General features: G+C 54.5%; 1 protein-coding gene across 1 annotated transcript; it reads left to right on the top strand.

The window, feature by feature from the left end:
- The first annotated feature begins 1,239 nt into the window (after nt 1-1,239).
- LOC131917840 (transmembrane ascorbate-dependent reductase CYB561) lies at nt 1,240-13,055 on the top strand. Its single transcript, XM_059271955.1, has 7 exons — nt 1,240-1,313; nt 7,096-7,245; nt 8,294-8,505; nt 9,384-9,482; nt 9,745-9,848; nt 10,303-10,460; nt 10,647-13,055. The coding sequence occupies exons 3-7, from the start codon at nt 8,307-8,309 to the stop codon at nt 10,837-10,839; spliced, it is 753 nt and encodes a 250-aa protein (XP_059127938.1). The 5' UTR covers nt 1,240-1,313; nt 7,096-7,245; nt 8,294-8,306; the 3' UTR covers nt 10,840-13,055.
- The last annotated feature ends 1,377 nt before the right edge of the window (nt 13,056-14,432 follow it).

Genomic DNA, 14,432 nt, shown 5'->3' with positions numbered 1-14,432 from the left:
GGGACACTGAAAGCCTTGCACTGTAACCAGGGAACTCAGCACTTGAACAAGATCCCATCCTGCCAAGTCTGTCCCTCCTTTTCCTCCCAGAAGCCCCAATATACCCACCAAACAATGAGAAATGGCTCAGCTCCATCTTTAGTTTATAAGCACACCAAGGAAGCTGCTGCTTACCGTAACATGTCCATTAGCTTCCTCCAGACGAAAAGCTACCTTAGCACAATTCCAGCTCTTGTCGCTATCTCAGTCATATGCTAGACAGCATGCTCACTTATGAGGGTACCCCCTCTAGAAGGCCCCCACCCAATTCTGACTTCGGCCTGTGGGAAGCTCCCAGTGTGCTGAGGAGCTCCAAGGACTGCCTTCGTTGGGGGAGGGCAGGTGAGAGAGGCCAGTCCCACACTCAAAGATGCTTTGCCTCACGGGAAAATACTCCATTTCTCTCCCACTCTTGGACCCATGGTGAGTCTGGCCAGGCATCCAACAGGAAAGAACCTTTTGTTCCCAGCTTGTAGGAAGTCTGAGCTGGGCTCTTATCTACCCATAGCACTTCCTGCACAGGGGGCCAGGATCCGCGGCCCAAGCTCCCAGCCTCGGCCTTGGCAACCTCTTGTCTTAAGCACAGACCTTGGCAACAGGTCTAGGCCTTAAATGAGAAGTGGGAAGAACCATGTCTATTCCTTAGATTGGCGTCTCTCCCCTCCGTGTGTGTGTGTGTGTGTGTGTGTGTGTGTGTGTGTGTGTGTGTGTGTGTCCGTCTGTCCCTGCGTCCGTCCTGGAGTGGAAAAAAGAGGGAGGCAAACTATCAACAACAGTGTCTGCGTGGCGGGTGTGCAGAGGCGGGAAGGACAGGGTTATTCCCAGCCTTCCAGTAAAGTGCAAAGTGCCATCTCCGCCCACGGGGGCTGGGAGAGGTGACCCCGGGGTTCCCGGAGCTGGTCCCGGAGCTGAGCATGGGCCCCGGCGGGGCCTGACACCTAGCGGCTGCCCGAGTTCGGAAGTGCCGAAGAGCGAGAGGCTAGAGACCGGGAACCGGGGCGCCGAACCCGCACCGCCAACCCTCTCCTCCCCACGCCGGTCCCGAGCCGGTTCCCAAGCTGCCGGAACCCGGGTCGCGAGTGCGGGTCGGTGTGCCCGCGCCTGGCGGTACTTCCGGCGCAGGTGACCGTCGCCTCCCCGTGCGCGCTACCGCCGCCCCGCCGCCGCCCTGTCACCATGGCGACGCCGTCGCGCCGAGGCCCGCGGAACCGGCCGAGCGGCCGGGGCGCGGCGCGGCGCGGGGACGCGCGCAGGCCTGGCGGCGGCGGGACGAGGTAGGCGACAGGGCGCCGAGGTCCACGCGGAGGGGCGGCGGGGACTGCGACCAGGCGACGCGGGGCTTCGAGCCGCTCTCCCGCGCGCACCTGCCCGCCCCGGCCCGGGCGCCTCCGCCCCCCCCCCCCCCCCCCCCCCCCGCCTGTCCCCTGCAGCGGCCCCGCGAGGCGGCGGCCTGACGTGGGAGTTCCTGCTGCTGGGAACCGGGACAGGCGGCCTGGGGACCGCGGGCCGCGTCCCTGCGGGAGTTAGAATGGGGACCTGAGTTCAAGTCTAGGGTCCTGTGACTATAGTCAAAATAAAGTGGGCGGGAGTGGACCCATCTGCGTCTGCCACGACCGTTCTTAGCCGAACCCTCCTCCACTGTCCCCGCGCCTGGTTCCTGCGCTCAGGTGCGGGCCAGGTAGATCCTTTCTTCTGCATCCCGCCTTCCTCCGGTGGGATTAGGAGTCCCTAGACTGGCAGATAGCCAGGCTTCATGCTTTGGCCTTGGAGGTGACGCAGGTGCTGAACCTCTCGGAGGAAGGGATCTGCTGTTGCCTTTGACATCTCCGAGTGGTGGCCTGGCCACTTCCCCTTTCCGGTCACTTCTCTTACCCCTACCCCCTTTCCCGTGCTGCATCACAAGTCACTGAAGGGTTTTTGTGGACTCTGGCTTCCCTTTTGGTTGCCTTTCTGTCTTGGCAATCTTGAGAGTTTTTAAAAACTCTTTAAGAAAAGTTCCATCTCTTAGATTCTGCCCTGCTCTTTTCATAGCAAAACAAAGCAATGCACAGCATCGCCACCTCCCTTAAATACCTTGATTGCTCCCAGCACTTGGATCCGGGCGGAAAATACTGGACTGCTCCAATCCTGCCCCTTGTAGGAGGAGCTCCTGGAACCAGAAGCAGAATTGCCCACAGATGCCCTGCCCTGCCACTCACTGTCCCTGGGTGGGCAGAGCCCAGGCTTCTTGAACTCACAGCGATCTGAGTGCTGGGATTAAAGGCCACCACGCCAGGTTTCACCCTCCATTTTTGAATTAACTGACAATGAATTAGAATACAAGTGGGAGTATAAAATTTCAGAGATTAAAACCACCATCTGGGTCATGCATGTGTGGTGTCAAGTGGCTGTAATCCTAGCGTTTAGGAGGCTGATGCAGGCAGACTGCAAGTTTAAAGCCTGGGCTACAGAGGGAGATCCTGATTCAACCCACTCCCCAACAACAATAATTAAAAGCAGACTGTTTGACATTCTTCCATACTCCAGAAGCTTCTGTTCTATAGGGGCATGGGTTGGTGGTGGGCAGGAGGAGCACGTGGCCTTAGGCGAGGGGTTTGCGCTGTCCGGACCCTCTGGCTCTTTGTGGTACTATCCCCATGTGTCGGTTGCTGCCACTATGACCCACAGGTGATACCATTTTCATTCAACTGCTGTTTGGCTGAGCGCTCACCAGGTGGCAGGCACCGTACAAAGCATTTGGGCATATTTTTCCCATTTCCTGCTGTCCAGTCTGTCCAGGTCTGCATGCCCCTTCTCCTTACAGTGGAGGAGGCCAGCTCAGAGAAGGGACAGGGCCTTCCTGATGGTACACACAACAGTTACCAGTAGACACACTTTGAATCTTTGAAGTCTTTGTGACCCAGGCTGCACTGTAACTCTGAGATGCGTTAGGTGCTTGCTTTGGCATGCAGGGGGCCGATCCTCCATAACAATAAATAATGACATTTTCAAATTACATTGCTGTAAAGACAGCATACACACTGGATTAAAAATTAAACCATTTCAACCCTTAAAGTTCACCTTTTCCCTTCTGAAATGAAATAACCCCTTTGTTTTTAACCGCTGTGAGTTCTGGCGCAGACTCAAGGACCACTTTCTGCCTGGAGCATCCTGGGTGCCCCATGCAACAGCTCAGCTCCTTTCTGCCTCTTGTCTCACCACGTTTTAGGGGCTCACCCATCAGGAAAAGCTCTAGTCCCTGCCCCCACTACAGTCTTTGATAACTCAATTAAAGCTTGCAGCTGATAGGGAGGGTGGTGGCCAAGCCAGGTTTCCTACTGCCCAGCTTCCCTCTGCTCGGCCTGCTGCCTCCTGGGCTGTACAGCATGTGCAGTGTCTGGTACCAGTAATGAGGTTAGATATGGTTGCCTTTTAATAAAACACACTGGGCCTGGAGAGGGAGCGTGATGTTCAGCACAGGCTAAGCCCTGCGGGTAACTGTGTCCCTGTGTGATTGCATTACGTGGGAGCCAGTCTGCAGGTGGTGTGTAGAGATTGGGATGTATCTGCTTGACTGTCACAGCCCAGAGATCTGTCACCCCACCCTGAACTCTCAGAAAGGAAGGAGCGTAGCCATGTAAGGGGCCACATGAGCCCCTGTGCCTTGCAAGACTCTAGTGTAAACCGAGTGTGATGTTGTAGTTAGGAGGCTGAGGCAGGGGGATGTCAAGTTAGAAGCCAGCTTAGATTACATTGTGAGACCCTGTCTTGAAAGAAAGAAAAAGAAAGGAGAAGGAGGGAAAGGGAGAGAGAACACAGGTCTGTGGGAGCTGAAGAAACCTGGGGTCAAGAGTGGCCATTTCCAGGCTGTGGAGCCATGGTCTACGGTTCTGCCCTGGGAGCACAGGCGAGGAGGACAGCCAAGAGTGAGCAGCATCCACATTAGGAGGGAAGAGTAGGGTGTTCTCACTGTTGGGGTGACCAGGGACCATGATGCAAACGTACATGCTTACAGGGGAACAGCTTACAGCCCCTTTCAAGCTTGCAGATGCCACAGGCTGAGCAGCTCTGTCTGAGCCTTGGGGGCATCTGCCCTAAGCACAGAGAACTGTTAGCTGTGCTGAACCGAGCTGCAGCCGGGAACATTTTTACTAAAAGATTCCAGGAGGCACAGGACAACTCAACAATTTTTGTTTTTGAAATAGGGTCTCCCTGTGTAGCCTAGGCTGGCCCGGCACTTGAAATCCTCCTGCCATAGTCCTGAGTGCTGGGATTGCTGCTGCTTTATCTTTTCTGTAACTCCAGATTTTGCACATACAGCACTGAGTGCATATGAGTCCCCAGCAGGCAAGCCATGCCTGCCCGAATGGAGTGGCCCCGCTCAGGGAGCGACAGCCTCTCTCATGCCTCTGGCATCACCTTGTAGCCTCACACTCACATCAAAAGCAGCCACGTGCCGGGCGGTGGTGGCGCACACCTTTAATCCCAGCACTCGGGAGGCAGAGCCAGGAGGATCTCTGTGAGTTCGAGGCCAGCCTGGGCTACCAAGCGAGTTTCAGGAAAGGCGCAAAGCTACACAGAGAAACCCTGTCTCGAAAAAACAAAACAAAACAAAACAAACAAACAAAAAGCAGCCACGTTTCTTATCCTGCCTCCTCTCCTGGTCTGACCCAGCCAGTCTGCCTCACTTTCTCCTCAGGCTGGCCTTCTTGCTCCCAGGACTGCTTGGCTGGGTGTCCTACCCGAGAGTAAATTGAAATTGAGACACCGCTGCTCATCCCCTGAACCCCCTTTCTACTGCTAATACCCATTTTCTCCTGGGGAGCTGCGGGCAGCACCTAGGTTTGGTGCTGTGACAGTGAGTGGTGAGCAGGGACCAGGGAGACTCCCTTATTCAACAGGGGCCACCAGAGCCTTGATTGGCTAAGTGTTTAGAAAGTGTGACAGTGTCACCCTAGTTAGTGAGCATTAGAAAGTTCAGTGCTGGTGGGAGACCTTGACCACTGGGGAGGACACCCAGAAGAGTGTGCCCTTTGTCAAAGGATGGTGCCCTTTTCCTAGTCTGATGGGAAGGGCCATGCAGGGTTGCCTTGAGTTTTTAATAGTCCCCCCCCAACCCCCGCATCCTGTCTTGGGCAGTGCTGGGGATTGAATCCAGGGGCCTGAGTAGGCCCAGTCTGTGCCCTGTCACTGAGCTGCATCCCAGCCTTCTCTGGCCCTTCTTGTAGCATCCGCTACTATTAATACTTGTCTGGAAGCCCCTGCTGGCAGGGCCCAAGTCTTTGCTGGGGAGTTCCACCATCTACCAGCCTCTAAGGAGCAGTAGTGAGGGGAACAGCTCTTTGCTGGTGGAAACTGTGAGCATGACCTTTACTGTCTTTGAGTCCTGCTTCCTCATCTGTTACACTGGGGTAGCACTTGGTACGCTAACAGTACTGGAGAGCGGTAAATAGAGGGGGCATAAAGCGCCTGGTGCAGACAGAGCACGAGGCTCCCTGGCTGTGGGTCCCCGCCCTCCTGATGCATACAGGTTCGCTTCACCCTGGGGTTGGGTGTGCCGGCAGCACTCAGGGGCTCGCTTCACAGGGAATTCAGGACGGAATTTCCAGTGCGGGACGGTAAAGCCACCCTCTCATTCATTACCTTGTGAAGAGACCTTCCCTAGGGTCTCTGCCCATTTCGTGAGGAGAGGTCAAGGGCCTGATGCTGCAGCCCGGATCTGCCCTTTGTGTGGAGCGTGAGGAAGCTGTGACAGGTCACCTGCTCCTCTGTTCTTCCTCACTGGGAGCTAATCAGATTCCGCTCTGCTCCGGCTCTGGGGAGATGAATCTAATAAGGGAGGAGTGACCTGGAGAGGAGGCAGGACAAAGGACTGCAGGGGACAGACAGCATTCTCTGTTGGATACCTGAGGAGTCTTGGAGAAGGGTGCAGTGAGCGGCCTTCTTGTCCTCAAGAAGCAGGACACTTCAGTAGAGAGCGTCGTGGGATTAAATCTAGAGCAGAGCCCAAGAGGGTAAGGAAGTTTTGGGGAGCCTTGAGGACTGAGGCAGGGCTGGAGCTGCACTTGGGGACAAAGTAGTGAGCAAGATGCCATTGCCCTGGAGTGAGTCTCCAGGGCAGTGTAGCTGCACGGAGCAGAGAGCAGGAAGTTGGGTTTCACCAGAAGGCTACCAACAGCAGGTTGTATTGCTAACCCAGGGGGAGCTGACGCCTCCATGTGGACCTGGCAGGAACACAGTGGGGCTGCAGAAGGACACGTTAGGACATGTGGCAGCAGACATGCCTCTAGCTGGCCAGGGCGATATGACTTAGGAAGGGAGGCATGTCCCAGTGTGTCAGGCAGACTGAAAACAGAGAAGCTGTGTCATGAGCTGGTAGGACAGCGAGCTGGCTGAGAGGAAAGTGATGACAGAACTCTGGGAGCCCCTGAGCTGTGTAGCCTTCAATGGACCCCCTGGGCAGGAGGAGGGCAGCCCATGGCTATCTGGGGCTCGAGAGGGCGTGGTTGTGAAGGAGAGGACACTGCTCCTGGATGAGGTTGATGTGTCAGTGAGGTGGCAATCCGAGGGAAGACAGAATTGGCATAAGATTTTGCAGTCACATGTGTGGGGACAGACAGGAATAGCAGCAAGAGTTCCAGAAATAGGGGTTTACTCCTGGCTGGGGCTTCAGAAAGAATTCCCACGCAGCAGGCATGACTTGGAAGAACGTGTCAAGAATTTGAGGAAGAGGCAAGCCTGCTTCACACAAGTCTCTGAGTGGTGCCTATGCCATGAAAGCCGGGAGCCAGCCCCTGCAAGTTCAGTCAGCAGGAGTTAGGGGCTCAGCTAGAGACAGAGACAAGTACAGCCCGGTGGCGTGAGGTTGTTGAACCGATGAGGCAGAAGTATGTTCATCTACATGAAAAGATGTGTGTGCTATGCCATTACAGTAAGATGGGTTAGAAGATGTCATGTGCCTATTTCTATGAAAAATGTGTGTGTGTTCCTGACAAATGCATGTGGGGATGCCGGTGACTGGCTTTTGTCTCTCACAGAGCGTCTTGTTAACTGCCTTGTTCTTCTTTTCAAATGGAGGAGTTGCTGTCCAGAACTGGAGGCAGAGCTGGAGCTGACCCACTGGAGGAGCTGGCAGACCCCGGCCCGGCACAGCCAGAGCACCAGCAGCAGCTAGTGTTGGGGAAGCTGCTCCCACAGCTTCTTTTTGCTGCTGCCACGCACCTTCTGGTACCCACTGCTGCTGGGAGGGGGCCGTAAGCGGGAGCTCTGATGTCCCGCTGGGGGTGGCATGGGTGGTAGTCCTGTCCAGCCAGAGGAGGACCTTTGTGTACTCAGCCACTGCCAGCCCTGAGGCAACCAGTTTGCTCCCCTCCACCCTTTTTTTCTCATGGGACATCGTGGGGGCAGGAGAAGATGCAGGGGAAGGGTTGAGAGCTGGCCTGAGGTTGGCCTGCATGCACAGAGCCTCTCAAGGGTCTCCTGGTCCAGGCGGTGCCTCCTTAAATAGAGACATAGGGCTCTGTCTTCCTGCATAGATCATCAGCAGTTCAGTAGGGTGGATGAGAACATGTGAGTTCTGCATGTGAGGCCACTTTGCTGGGGCCTCTGGTTCTGGAAACCTCACCTGAGGGAGGATAGCAAGTTCTCTCAGCCTTGGTGTGGGAAGGAGCTGGAAGGGACGGACTCGGGGTGGGGGTGGGGCTCCCAGGCTGGCCTGTGGTCTAGCACAGTAGGGGCAGGCAGAACACAGCTACATAGAACAAGGGGACCCTCTCTGGGGTACCCTGGCTCTTAGGATCAGGGGTTGAGGCTTACAAATGAGTGACAGAGCAAGGCTTCCACTTCCCACCCGGGAAGGACCTTCCCACCCATCTGGAGAAAGGAGTGGCAGGCCTGCACCTTCAGGGAATCTACTGTGTCTCTGATGTGTCCGTCAGTCCCACCCCAGAAAACCCAGGGCCTCAGGAAACTGCAATGACAAGCCAGGGATGGGGCCCATGCTGTCATCAGAACTCAGGTGCTTTTAAACTTGTGCCCTGCTTTGTATGCAGAGCCCAGGTCAGGTTTGTCTCTGTGGGAAGGCCTGGCCTCCTGCTGAGGTGTTCCTAGGGTTTGGGGACTCGGCCCCAGGATGTTGACGGGGTCTTGAAGGTGGGAGGGCGAATGTGCACAGCTTAGACACAGGGTGGAGGAGGGGGCAGCTGCCATCATCCTCGGGTGGCTTGTACCTTCTAAAGGTTGTGGGAGGCTCCCTAGAGCTCTGTCTCTCCTGCAGCTGGGGTCTCAACATGGAGCACGGTGCCTCCTCCGTACCTGGTGCGTTGCCGTACTACGTGGCTTTCTCCCAGCTGCTGGGCCTCACCGTGGTGGCTGTGACTGGTGCGTGGCTGGGTCTCTACCGAGGTGGTATTGCCTGGGAAAGCTCTCTGCAGTTTAACGTGCACCCGCTCTGCATGGTCATAGGCATGATCTTCCTGCAAGGAGATGGTGAGTCCCGGGGCTCGTCCAGGGAGCCTGTGGTTGGAGGGGCAACAGAGGCTCTCCGACAGGTTTCACTGGTTCTGCATCTGCCTTCAGCAGGTGGCATCTCAAGGGCCACGGCTGCCTTCTCGAGCAGAGCCAGCCTGGGTTGTGAACTATACTGTCTTCAGGGGCAGCTGGAAGTTGGGAAAGGTAGACACATGTGTACGAGTGCATTGTCGAATGGGACATGGCTGAGCTAGCGTGCCGGTCCTTGGGATAAGAGCCAGCAGGTGCTTGGCGTGAGTACAGCCTGCAGGGAGCTGGACTGGGGTGGGAGGAACTGGCAGCCACCTCCCAGCAGCAGGTCCTAGAGGCATCCAGGGGCCTGTCCTCCCTCAGTAGCAGTGGGGACTAGGCAGGATCACATTACCCCTTGGACGCTGGGAGTCTGCCTGAGAAGAGCAGGGATTATCTATCCAGAAAGGCTCCTGAATCACACTCTCCGCTAATAGGTACACGGAGTCTGGCCAGCACCTCAGTTTGACTGATAATCCCTGCACCCCTGAATCAATGAGTTACAGGACACCTTGCAAGGCCCAGCGTCTCCCAGGCCTAGCAGTTGCCCTGAGTGGGTACTGCCTTTGTTGCCTCTGATGGCAGGAAATATGGCATAGCCTCCTTTCCTGGTCCTTGAGTGTGCATGGGCCAGAAAGACTCAGGAGCAACCTTGACCCAAACCAGGATGGGTGCAAGGTCCCTGTGCAGTCCTGTTCTCTCCTCCAGTTTCTGTGACTGTCAGACTTTGACAGGCTCTTGGCACAGATGTTTGTGTAGCCAGCCAGCTTTCCCTGTGTGTCCAGTACAGGCCTACACACTCAAAACGTTATCTCACTTCCCACAAGCTCTGCTGGTGTACCGTGTCTTCAGAAAAGAAGCCAAACGCACGACCAAGATCCTGCATGGACTGCTCCATGTTGCTGCCTTCATCATCGCCCTGGTGGGTGAGTTCTTGGACACAGCCTTTCTTCCTCCACCACCGCTGCAGGCTCAGCAGCGGCTGCAGGATACAGTCCCTACCCCAGGCTTCTTGGCCTTGCCCCACTCTCCTCCTCACAGGCATCCCAGGCAGCGACACTGGATCCTGGCCATCATCGGGCTGGACCAAAGCCCAGAAGTTCTGGCTAGCAGTTTCTCCTGGGGTTCCCTTCCTCTCCCTTTTCCATGTTCAGCCCTGTCCTCAGATGGCCCCTGTCTCTGCTCCAGGCTTGGTGGCCGTGTTCGACTACCACAGGAAGAAGGGCTACACTGACCTGTACAGCTTGCACAGCTGGTGTGGGATCACAGTCTTTATTCTGTACTTTGTGCAGGTGAGTCCAGCTCCAGCGAGGGATGGGGGAGGGGAGGAGGAGGTAGTGGGGCTCAGGTATGCCATAAAGGGGCCCATTTTTCCCGGGTGCCATGTCCAGAGAAGGAGCAGGTTAATAGAGATGGATGTTGTTTTCAGAGGCTGAACTGGGTATACACTGAGGACTGTAGAGGACAGGGCGCCCCAGACCCTTTGGGCGCCCCAGATCCTTTGCCCTTCCCACTGACTGTACAAGTGTTGAGTCACATGCCTCAGCTTCCTGAATCCACGGGGTGATGAGCTGCTGTTGGAGGTCCAAGGCCTCAAGGCAGAAGGCTTCCAGTACTGGAGAGCAGGCCAGCTTCCCTCTAAGTGTTCCATGCTCCACTGGGGCACGTGAGGGATGCAGGGCCTTTAGGGGCCTCCTGGTAGGTCCCAGCCAGCTCAGGGCTCAGTAGAGTCCTCTCTTCTTTTAGTGGTTCATGGGTTTCAGCTTCTTCCTGTTCCCCGGAGCTTCATTCTCTCTGCGGAGCCGTTACCGCCCCCAGCACATCTTCTTCGGGGCCGTCATTTTCCTCCTTTCTGTGGGCACAGCCCTCCTGGGCCTGAAGGAGGCCCTGCTCTTCAAACTCGGGTAAGTGTCCTGAAGAGGAAGGGTCCTAAGTGCCCTCTGCTCCACTGGGAGCCTCTTCTGAGCTGGCTTTTCTCTCTGGGAGGGTGGAAGGGTTGCCCCTGAGAAACCTGAGGCATTTTGAAGGCCTGGGCTGCGTTTGTCCTAACCGGGACCCTTGCTGGCTCCTCCCTTCTCCATACCCTTCAGGACCAAGTACAGCACGTTTGAACCTGAGGGGCTCCTGGCCAACGTGCTGGGCCTGCTGCTCGTCTGCTTTGGGGTGGTTGTGCTCTACATCTTGGCTCAAGCTGACTGGAAGCGGCCTTCCCAGGCTGAAGAGCAAGCCCTCTCCATGGACTTCAAGACCCTGACAGAGGGAGACAGCCCCAGTCCCCAGTGATGGCCTTGGGTGGTCCTCCTGGTTCTGTGGGTTCCCAGATGTCTTTCTGTTCCTCCCTGCAGAACCTGAGTCTTTAGGTCCGGGAGTGCGGGGCAGTGATGTTAGTTTAGTGGGGTTCCATGTTTTGGGGTTGTCCTCTGCTTTCCCTTTCTCGCTTATGGCTTTTGATGCATCCTGTGAGCCCTGTGTAGGCCCTGCCTGTACCCCCTGTTGCCCTTCCACATGCAGAAAGCTTAGTCAGGGGTTCTGGGGGTCAAGCCTGGTCTTGATCCTTAGGGGAGCCCCACCCTCCAGGCAGCAGATGGCTGGGGCTGGGCCTGAGGAACTGGCATGGAAAACCAAGACTGTTGCTTGTGTATTCAACCCTGGAGTCCCAGCAGCTCGGAAGCACGTGTCCTTGGCAGTAGAGCAAGTGATATTATGTGTAAAGTATGCTGGTGTTCAGAATAAGGTCCCCCAGAAGGGCTGAGTGTGTCCCGAAGGAGCCAAGCCACAGTCGCAGACCTTTCTGTTCTTTAATCCCCGAGTCCCAAATAGGCTTTTCAGGGAAGGCGTTAGGTGCTCAGAATGCAGATATGTACCTGCCCTGAGGGCAGGCTGCTGGCGGTGAGGGGCCTCCTGACCTCCAGCTGCCCTGACAGTTCCTCCCTCCAACAGGGGCTGAGCCTGCTCAGGCTGGCCTGCAGAAGGAAACCAGGGCTCAGCCTGCTGTTTGTCTTGCTCTCCAGGGGGCTGCTGGGGTGCCTGGCTTGGCTGGAGGATTACTGTCCTCCCACACCCGGGTCCATCTTCGCAGGACAACAGGACTGGAGTAGAGGAATGGGATTTGTCTCCCGTGGTGTCTGCTCACAGCTTCAACCCCCACTGTGTTGTGTTGTTAGCTGAGTCACTGTTTGGCTTGAGTCTAGAAATAATGTGATTAGAGCATTGATCTCATGCTTCTTGGGCTTAGCACAGGCTCTCTCTCCTCTCCAGGAGCCTCACGGTTTGTGACAGACACAGTTAACCTAACGGGAAATGAGCAGTTTCTGAACCTGACAATTTCTTCAGGTCAACAGGCTGGTCTTCTGTCAGATTTCTAAGAACTATGCTTCAGGTGATGTCTCTTTCCCCAGCTGGGGTAGAGGCCCTCTCCCTGGGGCTGCCCATCACCCTGGCCTCCTCTTGCATCTCTCCAGTTGCAGGGATGATGAGGTTTCCCTCCAGTGTCGACTGCATCTGCTGCAAGGATAGGGATCTTATCAATTCTTTCATCAGCCGGCACACTTGTATAGTCAAATGTTTACATGTGGGAGACTGGTCCTTAGACAGAGCACTGAGTACCATTGTGAATCTCCCTTGCCAGACTACACAGAAAATTACAACTTCGAGAGCCTGTAAACTAGTCTTTTTGCCAAAGTGTGTGATGCATGACTAAGGACCAAAGAAGGCCCCTAGCAGATGTGTGCGGTTTCTTCTGTTTGCCTGTGGCCTGTCTCTTGTGACGTACAGAGTGTTGTTGGTGCAACAGATGAATCAATAAATGTCTACAGCAGACCACTTGCCTTCTGTTCTCATTTGCCGAGGCAAGAAAAGGATCCAAAGCTTTAAGCTGTCAGATTCATGAAATTAGTTCTACTAGAGATGAGAGAAATTGTCCCCAGAGTGAGCACAGCAGATAAAGTGACTGACAGGTTCTCAGCACAGGACTGACATGTCTCTGTGGTGGTGAGGTTTGGCCCCAGTGGAGGGGATCCTGAAGGGCTCTAGCAGGCCTGAGCATGGCAAACATGGCACCCCCATTTTTTGTCTTACCTTTCTCCCCCATTCCCTCTTCCTTGCTAAACTGTAGATTCCATTCCTAAAGCCGGCACCAAGGTCTATTTCCATATTTGGTCACGTCTTCCTCCTGAGGCTAACCACTGAAGTCCAGCCATCAAAGCATTGAAGTCCAGCAATCAAAAATCCCCTTTTGGCTCATCTAATTAACATGCTCAGTCAAAATAAACCAACTCATCCTAACACAGTGTTTCCCCTGTACCTTTATAAACCGCCATTTGCTCATGGGCCATATCTGTCTCCTCTCTATCCAAACGCAGTCCTTTGTCCCTCCAGGGCAAGTACCCTTTCCCCCTCTCCCTGTTCCCTTCCCCTTCTCCCTGGTCCTCTGTCTCCTGTCTTTGTCTCTTATCCCTGCCCTCTGTCCCTCTGGGGCAAATAAATCTCTGTGCTGAGAACTTGGTCTTGGGTGTCTTAGGCCAACTTCGAGGTCCTTTCAGGGCCTTCCTTGTTTTTTCCCTGCCTGAGCCTGGCAAGGCTCATGCCCAAGTCCAGCATCTATTTGACCCTTTCAACATCTCTTTCTGATCCTTAAGAAGAGGAGTAAAGCTTTTAAGAATGAGCTGAGAGTCTGCATTGGGTTGATTTATGTGACCCATGCAGGAGCTATGCTTATGGTAAATTTGGGTGGGTCTCACTGTGCCTCTCTATGCATGGTGGTACATGCCTGTAATCACAGCACATGGCAGCAGGAGTATCTTCAGGCCAGCCTGGACTATAAGAGCAGGTCCCATCTTAAAATAACAGCACTGGAGGTGGTAGGGTACTTGCCTAGCATAGGCAAGGCCCTGGGTTCTATATCAGGACAAACAAAATAAGCAAAAACACCCTCAAAGACATAAACAAAGCTAAAAATAGCTCACTAGAGAGCTCACTATTTCTTATTACGAGACAGCATTTCTGTGTGTAGCCCTGGCTGTCCTGGAACTCACTCTATAGATCATACTAGCCTAGGACTAAGAGATCTACCTGCCTCTGCCTCTGAGGGTGCTAGGATTAAAGGTATGTGCTACCACCGCCTGGCCCAGAGCTCACTATTTAAGGGAAGCTTACAGGAGATCCTCTCATAAGTAAGGGGTTCCCCAGAATTTGTCCAGCTTTATCCTGTTGCTGGTTGCTAGTGTGTAGGAGTCAGAATCAAGGTCCTTCCTCTAAACCAGGACTCTCGACCTTCCTAATGCTGTGACCCTTTAATACACTTCCTCATGTTGTGCTGGGCCCCAACCACAACATTATTTTCATTGCTATTTCATAACTGTAATGTTGCTAGTTATGAATCATAGTGTAAATTATCTGTGTTTTCCAATGATCTTAGGTGACCTCTGTGCAAATCATCTGACCCACAGGTTGAGAACCTCTGCTTTCAACCAAGCCTTCCTTGTGGACTTTCACTTAATTAAAGGTTTCTAAGCACATGGCTCAGTGCATGCACAAACTGTCAATGTCAAACTCAGGCTTCTCCCTGTGGGAGAAGGCAGAGGATCCTGATTGTGAGTGCTAGGTCTCTCTCATCTTACTTCTAGGTCTGGGGTTACCCCTGAATACTGTGCTCTTGTTAGGAATTTCTTTCTTTCTTCCTTCCTTCCTTCCTTCCTTCCTTCCTTCCTTCCTTCCTTCCTTCCTTCCTTTCTTTCTTTCTTTCTTTCTTTCTTTCTTTTTTGGTTTTTCGAGACAGGGTTTTTCTGTGTAGTTTTGAAGCCTGTCCTGGATCTCGCTCTGTAGACCAGGCTGGCCTTGAACTCATGAAGATCCGCCTGCCTCTGCCTCCCGAGTGC

Source organism: Peromyscus eremicus, chromosome 8a (genome assembly GCF_949786415.1).
Source record: "Peromyscus eremicus chromosome 8a, PerEre_H2_v1, whole genome shotgun sequence".
NCBI classification, from domain to species: domain Eukaryota; kingdom Metazoa; phylum Chordata; class Mammalia; order Rodentia; family Cricetidae; genus Peromyscus; species Peromyscus eremicus.
The sequence above is the reverse complement of the archived record's forward strand: the minus strand, read 5'-3'. Positions and strand labels throughout refer to the sequence as shown.